At 43.3% G+C, this 23,588-nt stretch overlaps 2 protein-coding genes across 2 annotated transcripts in view; both read right to left on the bottom strand.

Annotated features, from left to right (window-relative positions):
• herc1 (HECT and RLD domain containing E3 ubiquitin protein ligase family member 1) overlaps positions 1–17,030 on the bottom strand; it is a gene marked incomplete in the record, with an annotated part of 98,122 nt that extends 81,092 nt beyond the window's left edge. The window contains 11 exon segments of the mRNA XM_042213905.1: positions 1,653–1,787; positions 2,454–2,625; positions 2,865–3,009; positions 5,597–5,724; positions 6,421–6,564; positions 6,807–6,903; positions 7,163–7,474; positions 8,703–8,897; positions 13,531–13,626; positions 13,814–14,790; positions 16,642–17,030. Of these exon segments, the coding sequence (XP_042069839.1) occupies positions 1,653–1,787; positions 2,454–2,625; positions 2,865–3,009; positions 5,597–5,724; positions 6,421–6,564; positions 6,807–6,903; positions 7,163–7,474; positions 8,703–8,897; positions 13,531–13,626; positions 13,814–14,764 (2,375 nt within the window).
• A 5,485-nt stretch (positions 17,031–22,515) lies between these two features.
• LOC121812259 (alpha-1B adrenergic receptor-like) lies at positions 22,516–23,196 on the bottom strand. Its single transcript, XM_042213903.1, has one exon. It carries the CDS (start codon positions 22,936–22,938, stop codon positions 22,516–22,518), a length of 423 nt encoding a protein of 140 aa, XP_042069837.1. The 5' UTR covers positions 22,939–23,196.
• Positions 23,197–23,588: the final 392 nt, after the last annotated feature.

The raw sequence follows: 23,588 nt of genomic DNA, 5'->3' as shown, positions 1-23,588 counted from the left end.
GAGTCACTGAGGCAGTTAAACAACTCCTTGGTGGCAGAGCCCCTGGTGTTGATGAGGTCCGCCCCGAGTTCCTGAAGGCTCTGGACGTTGTAGGGCTGTCCTGGTTGACACGCCTCTGCAATGTTGCGTGGAGATCAGGGGCAGTACCTGTGGACTGGCAGACCGGGGTGGTGGTCCCCATCTTTAAGAAGGGGGACCGGAGGGTGTGTTCCAACTACAGGGGGATCACACTCCTCAGCCTCCCTGGGAAAGTCTATGCCAGGGTGCTGGAAAGGAGAGTTCGTCCGCTAGTCGAACCTCGGATACAGGAGGAACAATGCGGTTTTCGTCCTGGTCGCGGAACACTGGACCAGCTCTTTATCCTCTCCAGGATACTTGAGGGTGCATGGGAGTTTGCCCAACCAGTCTACATGTGTTTTGTGGACTTGGAGAAGGCATTCGACCGTGTCCCTCGGGGTGTCCTGTGGGAGGTGTTGCGGGAGTATGGGGTGTCTGGCCCATTGCTACGGGCCATTCGATCCCTATACAACCGTTGCAAGAGCTTGGTTCGCATTGCCGGCAATAAGTCGGACTCGTTCCCGGTGGGTGATGGGCTCCGCCAGGGCTGCCCTTTGTCTCCGGTTCTGTTCATAATTTTTATGGACAGGATTTCTAGGCGCAGCCAAGTGGCGGAGGGCTTTCGCTTTGGTGGCCTCAGAATCTCATCTCTGATTTTTGCGGATGATGTGGTTCTGTTGGCTTCATCGGGTGAGGGCCTCCAGCTCGCACTGGAACGGTTCGCAGCCGAGTGTGAAGCAGCGGGAATGAGGATCAGCACCTCCAAATCTGAGGCCATGGTTCTCAGCCGGAAAAGGGTGGAGTGCCCACTCCGGGTCGGGGATGAGTTCCTGCCCCAAGTGGAGGAGTTCAAGTATCTCGGGGTCTTGTTCGCGAGTGATGGGAGAAGGGAGCCGGAGATCGACAGACGGATTGGGGCTGCAGCTGCAGTAATGCGGACGCTGCACCGGTCCGTCGTGGTGAAGAGGGAGCTGAGTGTAAAAGCGAAGCTCTCAATTTACCGGTCGATCTACGTCCCTACCCTCACCTATGGCCACGAGCTGTGGGTAGTGACCGAAAGAACGAGATCGCGGATACAAGCGGCAGAAATGAGCTTCCTCCGAAGGGTGGCTGGCCTCTCCCTTAGAGATAGGGTGAGAAGTTCGGCCATCCGGGAGGGGCTCAGAGTAGAGCAGCTGCTGCTCCACATCGAAAGGAGCCAGCTGAGGTGGTTCGGGCATCTGACAAGGATGCCCCCTGGGCGCCTCCTGGGTGAGGTGTTCCAGGCATGTCCCACCGGGAGGAGGCCCCGGGGCAGACCCAGGACACGCTGGAGAGATTATATCTCTCGGCTGGCCTGGGAACGCCTTGGTATTCCCCCGGATAAGCTGGAGGAGGTGGCTGGGGAGAGGGAGGTCTGGGCCTCTTTGCTTAGGCTGCTGCCCCCGCGACCCGGCCCCGGATAAAGCGGATGAAGATGGATGGATGGATGGATGGAACTTGGCAAGGTTACATTCTGATTGGTCACATATGATTTCACTAAGTGCAAGAAAGACTATACAGCAAGCCCAGGAGGGTTTATAACACCAGTGAAGGCTGGTGGCTAACAGGCTCACCTGGATGAGGGGAAAGGAAGAGGAGGGACCTCGCTGTTGATGCCTTCACAGTATCGTTCAAGGAAGGAGCGCAAATGAGAGAATGTGCTTTCTTCTAGGTCAACGCAGTAGGGCCGGTGCCAAGCTACTACTTGCCTAGAAAGAAGTAATAAGTAAATATTAGTAAAGTATGTAAGGTACAGTAAATTACTTTGATCTACAGTAAAGTGTTGTGTCGATGTCATAAACATAAAGGCCTGTGAAACCAAAATCCAAACAATAACTGTGATAACCACATTTGTATGCATCTCACATGTATGCTTTTAATCAATCAACACCTAAATGTGTTTGTTAAACAGCAGTTCTCTCACGCCGTCACCCTCGTTGATGCCTGTTGGCCTTTTTCAGCTGTTCCTGGAAGTGCATATCCTTAAAGACCTTGAATTACATATTTAACAAAAAGGCTGAATCACAGTGCTTCTCTTCTAAACTCATCTCCCAGGCTGAGAGGTAGGACCTCTGAGGATGCTCACAGTATCAGGGTATTTGTTTTGATTTGTGCTTTTCGGTGCATTTTTGGAGACTGCAATAAAACCCACCACTGTAACCTTTACTCTGAATCACAAGATCAGTGTGTTGGTTTTGCAGTTTCAGTACTTTTCACGTGTAGTTACTGCCCTTTGACTCGTGCTTCCTAGTAGCTGAAAAACAAATTCTGGTGGCCTTGCAACATCAGCTCTTGCCTGCAGTCCCACGTGAATATTTCCAGAGAGAAAATCATCATGATGGGATCAGTTCGTGGTAACTGTTGCGGTAGCTGACCTGTCTCTGGGCAGGGCAGTCCAGGCCAGGCTGTGAGAGGTGCCAGCTGAGATCTGCTGAATGGCGACTCCATCCAGGCCGATGACCTTCTTGGGTTTGGTGATTGGCCCTGTGGAGTTCCCCTGCCCACACTGACCCATAGAGTTGTTGCCCCATGCATATACTTCATTGTCTGCATCGGGATTAAGCACAACACGATCGAAACAGATACGTCATATCTCAAGCTGGAAGTTACATATTACCCTAAACTGACAAGGTCTGCAGATTTGCTATTACATCAGGCTGCTTGCAACAGCCCTCAACAAACACAAAAATTTTCTGTGTCAGCAAAAAAAACTGACTGACAGAGACAGTTTGAGTATTTTAACTCTGATCCCAGACAGCAATCACACAAAAAGAGAAAAGTAGTACCATGTGACAGGGCCAGGCAGTGGCTGTCCCCTATGGAGATGTCCACTACTCTGGTGGTAGCCAGCTCCTCAATAAGTTTAGGTCTGAGTGCGGTGGCCTCAGAGGAACCACAGCCTAGACAAGCACCGCAGCCCCAAGCGTACACCTGAAAACAAGAGTGGGATCAGCATCAGCACAGCTTTCTGTCCTGGGCAGTGAAGCGGCACCTCAGAGACAAATAACTGGAAGAACAATATTATGTAACAAATCTCGACCTTAAATATTGAACTGTGTCCAACCAGCTGTCTGTTCAGTAGGAATACATAAACAGCTGCACGAAATTCCCTCTTTGGGATAAATGTCCATAAGTTTCAAGGATCTAAGCAGCTTGAAACAAGTTAATTTCAAGATGTTTTAAGACCCTTTTGAATACATTTTAGGGCATCTTTTAAAAATGGCAACAATATTTTCAACGTGTTTAATTTGATTAAACACGTTGAAAATAGGCAGACTGCGATGTAAATGCTGTCACCAAGTGGAAAACAGTGATACACCTCCAGCTGTCAGGCCTGCAGACCTGTGATGTGCACCTCTGTCCTGTGGTACACACGAACTCGCAGGTTAAATACCTGCAAGCTTTTTGATGAATATTAGTGCAGCGTTAGCCACGCAGGGCTTTGTTGCTATAAACACCAAAAATATAGCATCATGGCAAGTGTACAAGCTGCAAAGGAACAACGATTTTTAAAACGTTATGTCGGGGAAACTTTTGAAGCATTAGGAAAAATTCAGATTCAACAACTTGAACATGAAGGTGTAATGAAATGAAAATGATTTGATGCTTCAAGAATAACTGTCCAAATAAGGACCAGGAGTGGCACTTTCCAGACATTTTCTATTTCCATTGATAGCAGTTTGAACTTCTTCTGACCTCTGAACTTTGTTCGTTTCTCATGTAGACAAGTTGAATTAGTCGTTCAACAAAACGGTGCACTCTCTTCTAAACTCATCTTACAGGTTGAGCCACAGGACCCACCCAGTATGAGTGTATTTGTAGGGCTGCACGATTTTGCATAAAATGAGAATCATGATTTTTAAGTGTGCCTATGCCAAAAGGCACACTTATTACTATTTCTCGGATTTATTATTCTTATTATTATTCTTATTATTATTATTTTCCTTTTTCATTTTGTGCGGCTGGATCAGGAATGGTGTGCTATGACTTTTGGTGTTTATTAGTTCTATAGTTTTTTAAATATGAATATTTTAATGCAAGTTTTTGCCCATTGAAATGAATGGGAAGGAAAGTGAAACTTAACTTGAAACGAAAGCGATGGCTCACTCACTTAATTTGTGGTGTGTTGGCTCACTCTAGTGGTATGCCAGCAGTAGTACGGCCTGTCTACCCTTATTTGGATTTTTTTTTTGTAGCTGTATGAATGGCAAACTACACTCATTGGCAGCGGCATAGGCACACTTAAAATTTCTTCTGAAATTTTCGCTTTCTAGTTTGGCTTAGAATCGAGATCACGATTCTCTCACTATTCTCTTTTCCAGTATAAATATTTATTGCACTTATTAACTGCACATCAACTTCGTAACAGTTGAGACTGAACATAAAAACAATAAATAAACATAAAAACAACAAATGTCTCACATTTTGTTGTTCACGCAAAATGCTGTACTGCTTGTAATTCCATCTCCACCGTTGCTTGACGCTGCGTGTATAGAGCAGGTAGTGCAACAATAGAAAAATAGTTGCGGGACGGCACTGTGTAGCGTTTGTCTAGGTCAGGGGTGTCAAACTCAAATACACAGTGGGCCAAAATTCAAAACTGGAACAAAGTTGCGGGCTAACATTAATATTTATTGAAAAAAAATCTTCCTCCAGATATAAGAATGAATCTTTTCTTATGGACTCAAATAAGTTTTGCTGGAAAACTGAATATGGAACAAGCAAAGCTTAATACTAAACAATATATATATTAGCTGTATAATACCAGCAGGCCAGCTCTAATAGTAATTTGGTATGGCTTCGTGGGCCAAATGTAGTTAGGCTGCGGGCCAAATTTATTACTTAGGTGATAAGTGATGGCCTCCGTAATTTCTTTGTGCCTGCGGGAGTTCGAGGTGTATAGGGAAGCGCTGTATAAGGTTCCCGTTATTGATGTTTGGGTGGTTGACCGGGACGGATTTTCTCCTGTCACTTTCTCGTCATCCCTGACGTGCTCTCCGTTGTTTTTTCCTGCTAATTTTAGCATCACACGGCACAGCTTCTGTATCACGTGGTATAAGGCTCCGCCCTTGTCATTTGTTGAGCAGGAAGAGTGAGCGCTTGTTTTCATGCAGATTACGTCCCGGATCAAAATGCGGTACAATCGTCTTTGTCTTTTTTTTTTTTTTTTTTAAACCGTTGTCATTTGGAAATGAGATCGCACATAAGTATGAATCGAGATCGCGATTTTCTAACGATTAATCGTGCAGCCCTATGTATTTGCTTTGTGGTTTGTGGCAAAACTGCATATATTACACGAGTGAGTTCTGATTTCATATTGGTTAAGGCCTTGAGAAGTAGAAATTTCCCCCTCTGAGAGGGGGCGGGGATCATGTTTAAGCACTTCTATAATGATTGACTTTATAATTTTAAGATCGATCAAAATAATTTTACAGATATTTTAATGCTTAAAACTAAGATTACTGTATTGCAGACTTTTTATAACTCTTGGTTAGCGGAAACACAAATCATGTCCTACCTGTCCTGTAGAAGTTAATGCAAGAGATGACTGGCTTCCTGCACACACTTTTCTGATGAACATGCCCTGCAGGGCCTCCACTACTTTTGGTTTGTAGACTCTATTAGTATCGCCATGACCCAGTTTCCCTGCAAGACACAGAATGAACATTCTTAAATGAACTTATTTGCAGTTTACACATACTGGCCACTTCATTAGTTACAGCAAACATCATGGATTTACTGCAGATTTGTCAGCAAAACATCCTTAATGCAAATTTCCTGTTCCACAACATCCCAGAGTTGCTCTACTGGTTTAAGATCTGAGATCAGTGAAGTCACTGTTGTGTTTGAGAAACCAGGGTGAGATGACCTGCGCTTTGCGATGTAGTACATCATCCTTCATGTAGCAGTCATGAGAAAAATGGGTAAACTGTGGTAATAAAGAAATGGACACCTAACAGTAGCATTCTCAGTTGGTACTGTAGGGCCCAAAGTGTGCCAAAAAATATCCCCCACATAATTAAACCACCACCTTCAGCTTAAATGACTGGTACAAGGCAGGATCACTCTATACGTTTGTGTTATTCTGAACCTATCTTTGTCCAGTTGCTGTAGACAATCTGACTCAATGTTTAGCAAGTTGTGCAGTCAAGCTCTTCTGCAGACCCTGGTTGTACTGACTGGTTATTTGAATGAATATTGCATTCGTATCAGCTCAAAGCATCCATTCAACTGGCCATTCTCTGACCTTTGGCATTATTTGTCCCACAGAAGTGCCAATGCAGATGTCCACATTTATACCCTTAGTTCTGAAGTCTATTTGACAAATGAAAGGGTACACACCATTGTCCCCTCCCCCAAATGACCAGACAGTGCGTCCATCCTTTGACAGAGCAATAGTGTGGGAGCTTCCGCATGACACCTCTCCAACATTGCTGATGTCTTTGACCAGGGTAGGAATGTTGCGGCTGTTGCTGTCACCGTGACCTGCATTCACACATAATAAAAAGGGTCAGGCTATTTACAAATGGAAATTCTGCAACACAAATGAAAAGCAGCAGATAACCCTGCACTCCCGTGACACCCATCGTCTGTCATTTAGAAAATATATCAACTGGAACAGAGAGAAATCATCTGCACGGATATTTTGATGCTCAGAAAACTGGATGGATCTGCACATTACTTGACAGCAAAGGTGGAAATGAATGGACTGTAGCTCGACAACATACCTAATCTTCCAAAGTCTCCTTCTCCCCATGTGTACAGCTCTCCATCTTCACTGACTGCAGCACTGTGTCTGTAGCCAGCAGACACACACACCACCACCTGACAAAGCATACAAACACATTGTAATGTTTGCCGATGCCAGGAAACACTCAAAAGACTGTGTGTTTTCTATGTGGTACAGGAGAACACCAACAAGATAATTCACCACGAGAACTGTTAAATCGTCATCTACTAGCACAGGACTCTGTATGAATTTTACAGTTTCTAGAAGTGGAGAAAATAGACACATCATATTTGGACCGTCTAGATTTCACTGCTGCTTTATTGTACTACATGAGTGAAAGTGTATACATCCTACCTTCCCCTGCAGCGGCCCCTGGATAAGTTTTGGATACTTCTGTGTTGAGCTGTTCCCATGGCCCAGTTTGCCATAATCACCGTCTCCCCAGCTGAACACCTCACCCTCTGTGGTGAAGGCCAGCGTGTGGCCGTCTGATCCCTTGGATGATGACACCTTTTTGATGGCACGGTGGGGTTCAAAGGTCAACTTTTTGAGGGTCGACTGGTTGTTGGAGTCTCCGAGGCCTAGGCGGCCATAACTGCCCTTCCCGCAGGCCCGCACAGACCCATCCGAGGAGATCACAAAGGTGCAGTACTGGCCTGCCTCAATCTGAAGAGAATAGCGAAGAAGTTTTGCCTCTGTGGTGAAAGGCTGCAGGCTTACTCAACACCATTCTGCAACTGTTACTGAGCGAGTTAGTGAGTGCTACGGTTTGATGCTGGAAAATATGACAAGGCACTACCCATCAGCCATGCTTCAGTTTAAGCCAACCTTCTCTAAACAGACAGTAACAGTTTCAATCTGCCATCGCTCCATCGCAAACAGCATCTCGTGCCAAAAGTGACACCACATTTTCGATTTTTGTTACTTGGCACATGCAGTGCGGAACAGCTGACTGGTCTTTACCACCGTTCTTGTGATATACCACTGCAGGATCTCAGAGATTCTTAGATTAGAGAGACGGGGAAACTGCAACAAACTGTTGTTTCGTGTTTGAACTTGCTCTGCTCCTGCTCTGCTGCATCAGAGCTGCGTGGCCGTTGAACTCACAGTGGATCTGCAGAGTCTAACATAGCCTGCTGCTAAAAGCTGCAGTCCAAGATGTTGGCACTGGAGTCTCTGTGAGACTGGAGACAGCTGAGTCACACTGAGGACCAGAACTACCAGGCTAACAGCAACTGAACTTCCAAAACGAGAGCTTGTACACTCATAGATTGTGTTTTTCTCTCAGTCAGATGAAAATAAATTATAATTTAAATGTCACGTAACTGGGCAACCAGTCTTGTTGGGAAATATTGCAACATGAAATTAATTATAATATTAAACTCAGTAAAACTATAATCAGAATAAAAAAATTAGAACACAAACAAAAAGAAACCGGGTCTCAGAGTTCTACAAGCTTCTCATGTTTCAGTCATTTGTTTCCCAAAACATAAACAAACCAAGTTGGAAGTAAAATCAGAATCATGTTCACCCCATCATCTCTAAAGTACCGTCCCTGTCTCAATAACAAATACAGTTTTAATCTCTGTGAGAAAACCAGTGAAATCTTACATCGAACCATTTTTGTGATCAGTAAAAGTAATGCCTCTTTAAAAGACAACATCCAGTTTGCCATTTGAAGCTGATGATAGGTTTCTTAACTTTCTACAAAGAACAGAGTTATGAATTATGAAAAGAAAAATCATGATTCTCATTTTATGCAAAATCGTGCAGCCCTACAAATACACTCATACTGGGTGGGTCCTGTGGCTCAACCTGTAAGATGAGTTTAGAAGAGAGTGCACCGTTTTGTTGAACGACTAATTCAAAAAGAATTATGAAGGTTTGCTCTTACTGTTTGTGCATCTGCGAAACTCGAAGCCAGCTTGGGCTGCAGTATCTTCTCTTGTGTTCCCTCCACTAGCTGGTGGCTGCTGTTGCTGCCCCACACATACACTTCACAGGTTTCCGACACCACAGGTGTCTCGCCAGTCTGTATGCTGTCCGGGCTAACACAAGTGCGAGAGTAGTCCGATGCCATTCGACATACCTGGGAGAAAACAAAAAGAGGAGCCATGATACTTATTTCCAGCTGCATAGCTTTATGCTGAAACTCTTCTAGAGTAAGCTTTACTTTTATTATTATTATTATTATTATTTAGATGATTCACAGCTAACAATAATAGTCCTTTCTTCTCATGGGCTCTCCCTTTCAAACGTTGAGAGCAAAGCCTGAGCTTTACGCTCACAGGAATTCCTCGTACGTACATCAACTTCATAACTTGTGCCACTTCCCCTTTCAGTTGATTCTGTCGGTAAAACATATGTAGTACGGGATACTGTCCCCCCACGCCCCCTGGCTTTAAGGCAGATGATCTGTAATGACATATTTGAGGTCCGTCTTGCAACCCAAGTTCATATGCTGTTCACTTCAATAAGAACACCTCTGCTGAGTTGAGCTAGCTACTACCAGTTAGCGCTTTTGTCCACTGATTTTAAGCTAGCTCAACTGCTTCTAACAGTCTGGCATAAAGCCCAGACACACAAAAATGTACTTTTGCTGCCTCAGGGTGTAACTCCCAGTTGTACATGGTATAATTGGTCTCTGAACCACTTCAGCTTTTGCTGGTCCATCAGCCAGCCGTGGAGAAGAGCGAAGTTATAACATACAAAGACCTGAGTGTTAAAAACAATAAACCCTGTCCTCTGCAACCACTGTCTGTGCTTTTTATACTTGTTTTGATCTTTGAATTTTTCTCCTGTTCCCTCCTGCTTTGCTTCTATTGGTCAGTTGAAGGTACGTCCACAAGTAACCCATGCTTTGCTTGGCTGCAGCACGGCTTTCAGTCACAGTGACATCACCATTAGCAGTTCTTATAAAGCAATTTTCTACTCTATCTCAAATTCAAATTTTATTTGTCACGTACACAGTCATACACAGTACGATATGTAGTGAAATGCTTGGACAACTGTTCGTGACCTAAAGAAAACAAAAAAGGAAAGGCTATGAATAAGATAGGAAATAAATATGAAAAATTAAAAAGGGTAAATTTAACTAGGAAGGAATAAAATATAAATTAAGGTTAAAAATGAAATAACTGTACAACACAAATTAGAATGAAGGGTAAATTTAACTGGGAGAATAAGATAAAATATATAAATTAAAGTTGAAAATAAGATAACTGTACAACAAAATACACAATATAGAACTATATAAGAATGTATGAAGAAATCTAAATATAAATAAATATATACACAATAACAGCAGCTGTACAAGTATTAACCGGAACATCTGAACATCTATCTGAACACTCAAACCGGTTTACGGAGCTTCACCGATTCACACAAGCACTGTTTTCTATGCAAGTGCTTTCTATCCAACTTTCACGAAGAACGGAAAACAACTCATGTTAGTATGTTGCCTAAAGATATTTGCCATGAAGGCTAGAGCACCTAGGGATTGAACCACAGATGATCTGCTCTACTCTCGAGCTACAGCCACACAGTTTTGTTCCCTGTTTTCCAGTGAGTTATCTGTTCTTTCGCTTATTCGCTAACATAAACTAATGCAAGTCAATTATCTGCAACTAACCAACCCGGTGATGGTGGTTACTGGTCTGCTGTTGACATCTCAGCACCAAAAGGAAGAAATGAAAGGCAGTTTTGAACTAACTTGCAAACACAGAAATGTGTTAAGCTTAAGTTTAACGTTTCCAGTTGTATTGCCAGATCACTTTTAATTTAAAAATAGCATAGCATCTTTATTTATAACGCACTTTACATCCAACAATGTTGACCAAAGTGCTACAAATATAAAACAGAGAGGAAACAGTTTAAATTACATATAAAATATCTTAAAATTAAAAATAATATAATTAATAAGAAACATATTAAGAGACATCAACAAGTCCTGCTGTGCTAAAAGCCAAGGTAAATAAATATGTTTTAAGACGTGATTTAAAAACAGATAAGGAAGGTGCCTGTCTAACATGTAAAGGCAACTCATTCCACAATTTTGGTGCTGCCACAGCAAACGCCCGATCCCCTCTGAGCTCACGATTAGTCCTGGGCACGCTCAGGAGGAGCTGGTCTGCCGACCTGAGGGACCATGAAGGTATGTATGGATGAAGAAGCTCAGAGAGGTACAGAGGGGCAGCATTGGACAAACATTTAAAAACAAATAAAAGCATCTTAAAATGGATCCTAAAATGCACGGGCAGCCAATGAAGTGAATATAAAACTGGGGTGATATGCTCGTATCTACGAGTGCCAGTTAAAAGGCGTGCAGCAGCATTCAGAACTAACTGCAGTCGAAAAACAGAAGATCGACTCACCCCAAAATAAAGAGAATCACAGTAATCCAGCCGAACGGTTACAAAATACCCAAACTGTATTAAATAGTCAGCTTTTGTTGCTTAATGGTATAGTAGAAAATATGGCAACAATGCTCTTAAGTACCAGATTTTTCTCCTTAAGTAAGGGTCCATCAGAGATTTAGTTTTCCTGGTAGTTCATCAGAGCTCTGTGTCACTTGACCTCTTGGCATTGTGTTTCTATCAAGAGCATGACTCATTCCTTTCGCTAAGTAAACTTTCACAATTAGTCGTGTTAGAATTTGGTTAAATCAAAACAATACAGTGAAAAAAATATTGTTGTGCATTCTGTTTTACAGTTAATACTCTCAGTTACAAATCCAATGCACCAGCAGCCTGCTTTCAGTCACAGTGACGTCACCATCAGCACTTCAGTAATTGGTATGTTAAGTGCTTTGGAGCTACAAGCTACCATCTTTGATAAAGTGGAGTGCTAGCTGCTGTAGTGGAAGATGCAGCCATAAACACAGACATACAGCTGCTAGTTTAGGGCTGTGCGATAAGACGAAATATATCTGATGATGATATATCGAATAAGCAGCAAAAAAGAGCCGTCAGCTTCTCAAAATAAACCACAGAGTCAAACGTTAGAAGAGGTTTTGGTCCATGTTATGCCATTTAATAAAGGATCATTTCTTCATGAGAGACTGAACCCTCTGCAATCGATGTACAGGCTTTCTTTTAATCTATATATTGCTATCGGGACAAGAAACCACTTATATCGGGATATAAGATTTTGGTAATATGGCACAGCTCTGTGCTAGTTAACTGTAAGAAATTCACTTAATCAACAGTACATGAATTTCAGTCCCCAAAACTAAGTCAGCAAGAAGCATTTTAATTCCATTAAAAATACTCCAAAAGGCACCAGCGCTACAAAACAACTACAACTTCCTGTGGCAGCACTCCGGTATCCAGATTCATGAATTAATAAACAGAGTATGTTGTTGGTAGTTGTTATGAAGAAGGGTGACAGAGGCCAAAGCTGTTTTATTTCACCAGGCTATAAACATGTTTATTTCTGCTGTACAATAAAGACTCCCATGTTGTGTTCACTGTATGATATTGACTACAATAAATCCACAAAATCATTAGCAGTACTTTCGGCTGCTTGAGGGGCACCACATCAGATCTGGCACAGATAGATTTTAGGCTCTCCCTGGAACAACCCTCCCACTAACCCAGGAGTGGGAGTGGCATCAGGAGTGCACCAGCTGACACTACCCTGTGGCTGGGTTTGTGTCTCCTCTCGGTCTAGAAACTTCTCATATCATGCGAAGCAGTTAACACGACACTATGGAAGCCCTGCTTTCAAAGTCATCCTATCATGTGACCCGTTGAGTAGGAATGGGAACTGAATTTATAGATTCTGATTGCATTATTAATATCACTTATTGATTCGATTCACATTAGGTTCTCATTGGCTCCACTGAGAGTCACCAACATCTCTAAGCAACATTTTAAAGATATTACATTACATTACATATTACATATTCATAAACCTACAGGCTACAGTTCCACACACCAACAAAAATCCTCATTCTAATGAAGACACACATGTGATCTTTCTCTTGGTATGAACACAAATAAAGATGAAAACAGCTCAAAGCGACTGCCACAGTGATTCTACTGCAGAAAAATAAGCAGACAGAAACTGAGGATCTGAGCCTGGCTGATAATTACTTCTTTTGTTACCTGTTGAAGTTCAGGGTCTGACTGCTGGGCGGGTGTTGACATTTACTCAGCTTGAACACCACTCTGGGTTCCTGGCGAGCTTAGCATTAGCATTAGCATTCTGTCTGTGCGGATGCTTGCAAAGAGCCGAAGTTGTGCTATGCAGTCGCCTCTGTCCTGGGTGCAGTATCCACTATACTTTCGTGCTCTCGTCCTTTTTTGCAATTAAAATTAAAGTAATGTCCATATCCAGCTGTAGACTGCGCCACTATTTTCTTCCTCTGACACACGAATTGAAATCAGTTGATTGTAGCACAAGTGCAAGTAGGACCAAAAAGCACGATCAATGGGAAAACGAACAATTCCAAGGAACTGAACTGCTGCGGTTCTTGATTTCCATCCCTACTTGAGGTCACCTGACACAAGATGTGAGTGAAGGTTGAGGAGCCTGAAGTCCAGTTGCTTTCTTTTCACTCAGGATTTCAGTATTAAATATGAATATGAATATTTTTGCCAGAGTGGAACAGAACTACCCAACTCAACACCAAAAGTAAACAATTTAGTTACTGCCATTATAAGGTGCTATTTTTGGCGCAATAATACAATTTCTTAAAAGAAAAAAATGTGCTTGCTTACTTCTTCAAAAAGACAGAGTGCCGCCTCATATAATGAACACAAGCCATCAGAGGTCCGTGTGGGTTCTCGCCACTGGCTACGATCTGCTGAGGAACCCTGGAAGAAGACAATTCAATGATGAGAACACTCAAAGCTTCAAAGCATGGACACTGCACCTAATAACACTCAAACTGTTGCAGAATACCATTTCTTGTAGAGATGAGGAATGACATGCATATATTACCAGTTCTGACTGGATTTATAATACTAAAAATTAATAGGTACATTGTTAACATTTACTTACCAAAGAGCGCCTCATCTGCATGAGGATGTTCATGAAACAATCATAGCTAATGAGGCCTTCTTGGTTCTGTAGCAACTTATTCTGCTCCATCGTACTGACCACAGCTGACGCAGCCAAAGCCATCTCAATCCACTCCAGCAAGTAGCGCAGAGAACCCCTCTGTGAAGCCAGCCCCAGTAGTAGTTCTGAGGCCAGCCGCCGCCCTAAAATATCTGCCCCAGAATTTGGCATTGTCACTCCCTTCAGAAAGGTGGTAACCTGGGACAGGCAGTCCAGTCCCATTGGTGGGATCTTGCTCTCATTGGCAAGAGAGAGTGCTGGCAGGGAGCTAACAACATCAATGGCTGTGTGAATGACATCATTACACAAGTTTATGTTGCTCCCAGGATTTCCACCTGGGTTCGGTGCAGTAGGCATCATCCAGCTCTGGCGCAGCAGAGCAAAGAGAAGGCTCAGGCCAGTGCGAACACCCATCTCAATGAGGGCGTCAGTGCTGGACCGTGGCCGCTCACTGACAGAGTGCAGATCAGCCGAACCCGAGTTGTTCTCCAGTGAGTGCTGGTGCTGCTTAACCTTGCCTTTGTCATGATACTTGTTGGAAAGCGCGTAGAAGACGCGTTGAAGCACCAGCACACGTTTCCGCAGAGCGGCAGCAAACGGGGAATCGGAGCACACCATCTTGGCCAACGCCAATTGGCTGCTGAGCAGAGCATCCAGGTAGTGCTCCTGCTCATCACTAGAGAGGGACTCGCGCTCAAAGTCTGGGAGCTGGGGGCCCTTCAGACACAGCACCTGCTGGGGCAGCAGTACAACCTCTTTGTTGGCCAGCAGCTTTGAGTAGAGCACAGAAACTCCCTCCCGTGTGGCTATGGACTCGCTGTCCTCGGTAATCCATGAGCTGTTCAGGTGCTCCAGCCATTTCAGTTTCACAGGGGGGATCATTAAAGCCATGGCATGTTACTCTGGAGCCATCAGTCCTGAAAACACGGAGTGGGCAAAACGTTACCCTCTTATAGAACAGCTATCAGAGAACAGTCGTGTTGATATGACCCATTGTAAAATAATAAATTGGACATTGATTGCATTCATCACTACTGCTCTTTGTGAAGTTTAGCTGTACATTTGAGAATAAAGTCAGCCTGACATGTTTGAAACACTATATTCCATTTATTTATTTATAAAGCACATTTAATAACAACAGAGAGTTGACCAAAGTGCTGTACAAAGTAATAATTAAACAGTGTCATTAACATCAACAACGGGTAAGAAAATTAAAAGAAAATTAGGATAAAAAGAATTGGTAACTCTCATGCAGTATCAAAAGCCAAAGAGAAAAAATATGTTTTAAGATGAGAGTTATAAAGAGTGATAGTGGGGCCTTTCTAATGCGGAGAGGTCGATCGTTCCACATTTTCGGCGCCACAACCACAAACGCCTGATCCCCTCTAGAAACCATTCTAGACTTGCATAAATGATCACTTGATCGAAGGCCTCTAGAGGGCGTATAAAGCTGCAAAAGGTCAGACAAATAGACTATAAAGGTGTTCTGTTATAATTAGGGCTGCAATAATTCTGAAATCGAGAATTGAATAGCAATACAAACATCTACTATACTGCATTATGGTTCCATCTTACTGTAGCTGGGTCGTGTTTTGCGGCTTGGTCTTTTGGACTGGGCAGCCTAGTGCATCCTATACTGCTTTAGAACAGATGGGGATCTGAGGAATTTAAAGAAAGCTTTTGGTTATTATGTTCCTCAAGCCCATCCTGGGCAGTTTTGTGTTGTCTGCAGGGGGGGGGGGCACTGATGTCAGGGAGTGCCCTGGTATATGTCAGCATAACATCCACAATGGCTAGGATCCAGTGTTTCCCAGCAATGTGCCAAGATAATCAATATTTGCTTCAAATCTCTGTGGTTTAAAGGCTGCAGCTAATCTGTGCAGAAACATGAATCAGAAACTAAATAAGCTACAATTCTGGAATGTCGTCATGGTATATTTCATTGCAGTGTGGCATTTTTTCATTATTTTGATTTACATGGTCATTTCTTTACATTTTTAAGATTAGAAAACTTCGAAATGTATGCTAACTAAGACACACGTGAAGGGTTGCGTGAATTTTATAAGGCTTTCTGCTGTAGTGTAGATAACCAGTGTCAGGTCATGTAATCGTGGTCAACATGCAGACAGCACTTAGATGTTCAGATACCGTTAACATAGAGCAACGGCCGTGTTAACGCTGCTTTATTGTAGCTTCTAAGGTTAACAAACAGCTACCCGCCGGATGATACTTAGGTGTGACACCGCTGGCTTGAATGACGAGCGGTTTAGTAACTTGTTTCTTGTGTCAGATTGGAAAGGCTGTTTTTCTGCAATGATAATCACCAGCAGCTAATAGTTTCACAAAGTGACAGCACTGCAGAGGACTGTCAAAGTAACAGAAATGGCAGTAAGCTTAGCAGCACTGCTAGCGCTTGCGTCAAACCACAAGCTACATGTTAGTGGTTAGTTTTGAGACGAGGCAAAACAAAACAAAACAGAAACAACTATCGACCGCTGCTACTGTCGGCGATTGTAGCTAACTTTATTGACGACCCTCAGTTAGCCAAAGGTTAAAATACCTAAACGTGACATCTTCATGCGCGGGTGTAACGGGGGGTAACAACCTAGTTATGAGCATCCATAGCTGTACATAAAGCACAGGTTTGTGAGAGGTGAGCTATTTCGGCCAGTATCAGCCTGGCTTATCTGCTGTATCATCAGCGCCGAGTGTGTTAGCTTGCTAGCTACAGCTGACTAACGCTAGCTGGGGGAAAAAAGCTCGCTCACCAGTATAGCGAAAGGCCTCCTTTTCTCTGTGCGGTTACACAACAATCCAACTGAGCTTCATTTCAAGCAAAAGCAGTATGGTCAATGCCGTGGCGGTAACGTGAAAAGAGACAGTGGCATGCAACGATTTCCATGCCTCCGCCCGCCTCGTCCTGCAGCGAGTGAATCCTGCAAGCGGCAGTGTGTTCACTGTCAACCCCGTACAGAGCCCCAGCCCCGGGCTATGACGCTGAGACCTGTCTATCTCTCTATCTGCCTGTCTGCTTCTCTAGTTGTCTGATTTTCGTTTGTCTGGTCAGTATGTTCCGTGTGTTTTCTCTGAGTGCCCATGTGCTCAAAACCATCAGCAGTAACGCACAGTAGCTCACGGCCACAGAGACAAAGGGCTTCATGACAGTCTTCGTGGTCAGCTGATTTCGATGCCATGTCACTTTTAATTATCATTTATGGTACAGGCCTCACCCTGACAGCGTCATTCTGTTCTGTACCATTACAGGTCAAAGCTGCTATCACAAAAATGCTCTTAAAACTCAACCTTACTGTGAGTGTTTGAATAACTTAAAACTCAAACCCAAGTGAATGAAGACGCACATTTTAAATATGTTTAGCTCTTGTCTTTCAACATTTCAAGTATAATTGTTATCTATATTTATTTATTTATTTATTTATTTATTTATTTATTTATTTATGTATTTATTTATTTATTTATTGTTGTTATTTCTGATCGGATTACCTATATACTGTATATTGTAAACTGGTCAAGCAAATTAAAGGAATACTTTAAAACACATCTATCAAATTTCAGTGAGGGAAAAAAATCATTCCTATGTAGATATTGGGTGATGTGTTGAGAACAAAAGGATGTCGTATCATTTGATGAAAATGTTCAACCTACAAAGGGCTGCATTCAAAGACATGCCAAAAATGAAAGTGAAACAAAAAAATATGTTCCAGGCTAAATCATTCTGCAGAAATTTCAGTACAACTCTATGGCTTCCACACACTTGTATTAATGCCTTCCAATGTCTGGTCATGCTCTTAATGAGACAATGGATGATATCCTCAGGGATTCCTCCCAGATTTCGAGCAGGGCATCACTGACTTCCTGGATAGTCTAAAGTGCAATCTGGCGCCATCAGATGGACCAAAACATAATATTCCAGAGGAAGCAGGAAGTCAATGGTATCGATTCCTTCATTCTCCAGGAAATATCTGCATAGTCTTGCCACATGAGGCTGGAAATTGTCATGCAGCAGGAGGACCCACTGTGGCAATATAGGAACATTAAATCTGCTTAGCCAGAGGTTGTTTGGTTTGGTTTGGTTTCCCCAATGTATAAATCCTGGCAATCCTTCTGGCACTTCATACACTATATTACTCTGTTTGTGTTGGGGGACCTGATCCTTGGGGTGGATCAATTTTTGGTGCAGCGTGTTTTGGGGTTTAAAAGCCACAGATGTGCTGTGTTTAGAAAAAATGCACCTCAACTGTGCCGATACTCCAGACACTATGGGATCACTAAGGGTTTTCAATTAGTAGTTGTCCTTCTCTCCTGGATCAGCTGGAGCTTTCTTTAGGTTCCTTCCCAGATATTTATACATCGGGGAAACCGAAAAACCTCTGGGGAAGCGAATGGCACAACACAGAAAAGCTAACTCTAGCCAGGACTCTGCAATCTGTTTACACCTACAGGCCAGTGGACACTCTTTCAGTGATGAGGATGTACACATCCTGGACAGGGACGAATGCTGGTTTGAGCGCGGAGTAAAGGAGGCCATTTACATGAAAAGGGAAATCTCTGAATCAAGGAGTGGAGCTAAGGGTACGTCTTTCAGGATCTTACAATGCTGTGATTGCAGAGAGCGACAGTATGTATTAAAAAAAAGAAAGAATAAAATACATTAAACTATTCATCAGTCTAAAAACATTTTCACAAGGGTCTGCTCTATTACACCAGTGAGGCTAACGTTAAATGCTGCATATGGACTGTGTGTTAAATGAGCTAAAACATGCAAAAGACCTGCATGGTCCATTTGTTTCACTCAGTCTGTATATTTATAGCCCCACACCACACAGATGCTCACTTGATACAATTATGTGTTACTTTCTTATCTTGTACACCCCAAAGAACACTGTTAGAGTTAATAACAAGTGACATACAGAAACTATACCATCTACTCTACTATGGCGGCCACTATGACTTGCTATAGTTATTGTTAGGTTTGATAACCCAGATACAAAAATTGTTCAGAGTTCAAACAATCATGCAAGTATCTAAAGCTTAAAACAGCAGCCAGTGGACACAACTTACCAAGTCCCTGATATAGCCTGGCTGAGGAGGAGAGGTAGGTATGGGAAGATAGATGGGAATGAAGGAGATGCATACAGATAGAAGGAATACAACGTTTGGACAAAGAGAAGAAGACAGTAAGATCACTGTTGAGAGAGGAAAGATAAAAAAAACAACAACAACAATGCAGGACATGACTGTAATAACAGAAAGCGGGGAGGAAGGCTGTGGAGCTAAAGGGGCATGCAGCGTTCAGCCAGGAGGAGGAAAGTACAGCTGCAATCAAGGAAATCACACATTTTCACATAAAGGAAGTGGGCAGTGTAACTGCAGATTTTAGGTCAGATCATGCCTGCCTGTTCTTTGTAAACACAATGAGCCATTAAAAAAAAACAAACCAAAAAACCCTGAAGTCAGTTTCTATGTAATATCTTTGTCAGCCACAAGATGGCGATGTGTGACAGCAGCAGTGAAAGGTGTTGGGCTTCTCCAAGCTGCAGGTCTTTATTTTCTGTTTAAAATAAACCCATTTATCCAGAAACCACCCTGACTCACGTAATCACAAAACTCCTGTGTGCGTGTATCTGGCTGGAGATGCAGCACAGAAGTCTACTCTGACAAATCTTGCAACAGGAAGTCCAGTTTAAGGGAGGTGGGGAGGGGCTGCAGCTGGCCAAAGAGTTAATGGGCTTATCCCAGACAGTTTTCCCGCGCAACATTCCCAAGCATGGCTCATTTCCGGATGTCCCACGCCCACTACATATGTGTGTGTGTGAACAAGGGACTGTACACCATTACGCTTTAATGTTATGCCCAGGGAGATCATCTATTAGACTGTGTTTGAGTGCGAGACTGGATCTGTGCCAGAAAGGACCACAGACAGACACACATCCTGTGCTATTACTACTAATACTCAAAAAACAAAAAGGGAAAAAAGCCTTCCTATTTAAGCTAGCCCCAGTTCCATTCAATTATTTTGCTACAGAGTGTTTCTTTCTGTAACCCCCCCCCTTCCAGGCCACAAAGACACAAACCCATTAATGCTGAGCATCTATCCCATCAGAAAAGTAATCTAGCCAGGACTCTGCAATCTGTTACATCCAGCCGCTCTTTTAATGCTATCACTGGGCCACAAAGTGTGGACAGATCCTCTTGATTCTAAAGAGTGGGATTTAATGAGACAATGCAAGCATGTAAGAAAAAGTGTTACAACGAAAGTGCCTCTTAAAAGTAGTGCAGGAAAAGATGAGCCAAAGTGAGCTAGGACTCTTCTCTGTCTCTCAGTGACATCAGGTAAACTGTAGGTTGGGCAGTGACACACATTTATGGCATTTTTACCTGACACTAAATCAACTCTTTGATTTTATTTTTTTTTATCAGTAGGTTTTGTTATAGATGTGGAAGTAATTTCATGTGGGTGACCCCAAATATATTTAAGGGATTTCCTGACTAAACTAAGAAGATAGCAAGTCAGGCTCAAATAGAAAGACAGAACTGAAACTTTAAATTTGAGCTGTTGTAATTCGGGATTATCTGCTGACTTTTAGTACTGCTGTGTGTTTGATCTCTTAACATGCACATTTCCTCTATGGTGTGGGTCTTTGATCTCTTAAACATAGGCACATATTTCCTCTATGAAAGGAGCATTAAAGAGAAACACTGCTTTGTACTGTGGTAACCTATAGCGAAGTTTGCAGCACAGACTAACAAAGTCTAACTTCTCCTAGAGTGTCAATAATTTCTATTTCAACTGCTTTTAATAACATTCCTGGTTTCCTATGGTTCAAACCTGCCTAGATCCTTTCCTGTTCTACGTCCATTTTTACCCCTTTATTCCCTCATTTCTTTGAGCAATTTTTTTCCAGACATCAATGATACTTAAAGTTATGCTTCAGATAATATTTGAGTCGTCACCTGCTGTACCAGCAGCAGCTTCCCAACATCATTCTAGCCTCCTAGCACCACTGTATTTTCCTACTACGATAAGAACAAATCCAGATTGAGTGAATAAGCTACGAGAAGAGAACCCCCTCCCTCACCCATCCCTGACCATGGCAGCTGTGTACTCAGCTGTTCCAGGGTACACAAACACACAAATCTACATAACACTTGAGAACATTCATCGTTAATGATTAAATGTTACACCAGATTATAACGAGGTTCGCTTGTGACCAAAATGCCCAGTCCATAATAACGGGTTTTCTGATCCGTTGCATCTGATATGTATCCATATGACTCTCTGCTCTTTAAGTCCTTTTGTCTACAATCACAGAGCTGAGAACGTGGTGGGTAGAAATGTAGAGAGGAGGAGTAGAGGAACAGGTATTTAAACAACTCAGATGTTAGGACGACCCCACCTGGAATGAATCAGATGCTTTTCAACCAACACAGAGAGACTGAGGAGGAGCTTCTTCCCGCAGGCGATACGGTCTCTCAATCACACCACCACACAGTACTGACCCACACATATAGGTTCTTACACACACACTGGACTTCTGGACATTTGTTTCACTTCATTACTTAAATCACGCTGCTGTTATTGTGTATATATTTATTTAATTTCTTCATACATTCTTATATAGTTCTATATTGTGTATTTTGTTGTACAGTTATTTTATTTTCAACTTTAATTTATATATTTTATCTTATTCTCCCAGTTAAATTTACCCTTCATTCTAATTTGTGTTGTACAGTTATTTCATTTTTAACCTTAATTTATATTTTATTCCTTCCTAGTTAAATTTACCCTTTTTAATTTTTCATATTTATTTCCTATCTTATTCATAGCCTTTCCTTTTTTGTTTTCTTTAGGTCACGAGCAGTTGTCCAAGCATTTCACTACATATCGTACTGTGTATGACTGTGTACGTGACAAATAAAATTTGAATTTGAATTTGAATTTGAATTCCCCAACTCTCTGTGAATGGTACTCATGGCCATTGATCAATGGTCATGACAATTTGCATATTAATGATCAAGGAACTGACCTCACAGTCCACTGTTCATTCAGTGGGCTGGTTTCAGTTATTGTGCTAATGTACTGTGTATAAGTTTGTGTCATGGTGCTGGGTCGCTGACCCAGCGTTTTGTGTTTTATGATTATTTTCCTCTGTTCTAGTTATTCTGTGTCCTCCCCCCTTGTGTCCGGTTCGTGTTCTAGATTTCCTGTTTTATTCTGAAGGTCTCTGTCTGTTGTCATTGTGTTCAGCTTGTGTCCTCCAGTCATCATGTGTATTAGGATCAGCTGTTCTTCCCTCCTGTGTGTGATTACCCAATTACCTTGTGTTTGTATATTTAGTGGGTGTCGGTCTGTGTTCGTTGTTGGCTCGTCTGCATGTCTCTGTGTTCCATGGTGTTTCGTTCCTGCGTCTCTCTGCCCCGCACCCCTTTTGTATGCTCTCAGGTTTGTTATTAGTTCTCCCAGTTTAGGTTTCTTCAGTTATTTTCGCCTCACTGCTTGCTTGCCACTATCCCACCTTGTAAATAAACGTCACACTCTTCATCAGTCAGCTGCCTGCATTTTGGGTCCTTTTCATTAAACCGACTGCTGCCCCAGCCGTGACAGTTTGCTAGGTGAGGCGGTATCAGCACGGGTGGTGCCCAGCAGAGGTCGGCGAGGCAAGCGTTGATTGATGAAAGTAAGTTTTGGTGGGATCCGCAGGGGTGTCGGTTGCCCAAGCCCGGGACATGGAAAATATTTCCGTGGCGGACACGGGCAGCACGGTGGTGCCCAGCAGCAGGTCGGCGATGGCCAGGTTGATGATGAAGTAGTTGGTGGGGATCCGCAGGTGTCGGTTGCAGACCACGGACAGGATGACGAGGATGTTCCCGACGATGGCGAACATGATGAAGGATGCCAGCACCATGCCGACCGGCACCGCCCGGCTCAGGTCCAGCGGGGCGGCTCCGGGGGGCCCGACGGTGCGGTTGGAGGAGTTGGAGTCCGGCGGAGGGGTCTTTGTCCCGGGGAACAGATCCACGGAGGAGCCGTTAGTCCACAGACTCATGGCTGACCGTGGCGCAGACCCGCAGAGGATCCGAGACTTTCTCAAATCTGATTTTAAAAAGTTTCCACGTTGCTGTTAAATCCCCGCAGGTGAAGGCTCGGCTCTCCGGGCGGTGTGACTGACTCCCGCCGGCCCGCGGAGCTCCTCCTCGGGCTGAGCTGCGGAGCGGGAGCGGCTCTGTGTCCTTTTATGGTCCAAGTGATGATGTGGGAAAGTCTGAGTGAAGGACACGCAGGACCGGATCCCACTCTCACCGGCCGAGACACGCGCACGCGCGCGCACACTCTCTCTCTCTCTTTCTCTCTCTCTCTCTCTCTCTCTCTCTCTCTCTCTCTCTCTCACTCTCTCTCTTCTCTCTCTCTCCCTCTCTCTCTCTCTGCTCCTCTCTCTCTCTCTCTCTTTCTCTCTCTCTCTCTCTTCTCTCTCTCATCTCACACACACACACACAATATACACTCTCTCTTTCTCTTTCTCTCTCTTTCTCTCTCTCTCTCCACTCTCTCTCTCTCTCTCCTCCTCTCTCTCTCTCACTCTCTCTCTTTCTCTCTCTCTCTCTCTCTCTCTCCTCTCTCTCCTCTCTCTCTTTTCACACTCTTCATCAGTCAGCTGCCTGCATTTTGGGTCCTTTTCATTCCACAACACGACTGCTG

Source organism: Haplochromis burtoni, unplaced genomic scaffold (assembly GCF_018398535.1).
Source record: "Haplochromis burtoni strain Fernald_Lab_line unplaced genomic scaffold, NCSU_Asbu1 Contig_495, whole genome shotgun sequence".
NCBI classification, from domain to species: Eukaryota; Metazoa; Chordata; class Actinopteri; order Cichliformes; family Cichlidae; genus Haplochromis; species Haplochromis burtoni.
Note: the sequence above shows the minus strand (reverse complement) of the source record. Positions and strands in the feature narration are given on the sequence as shown.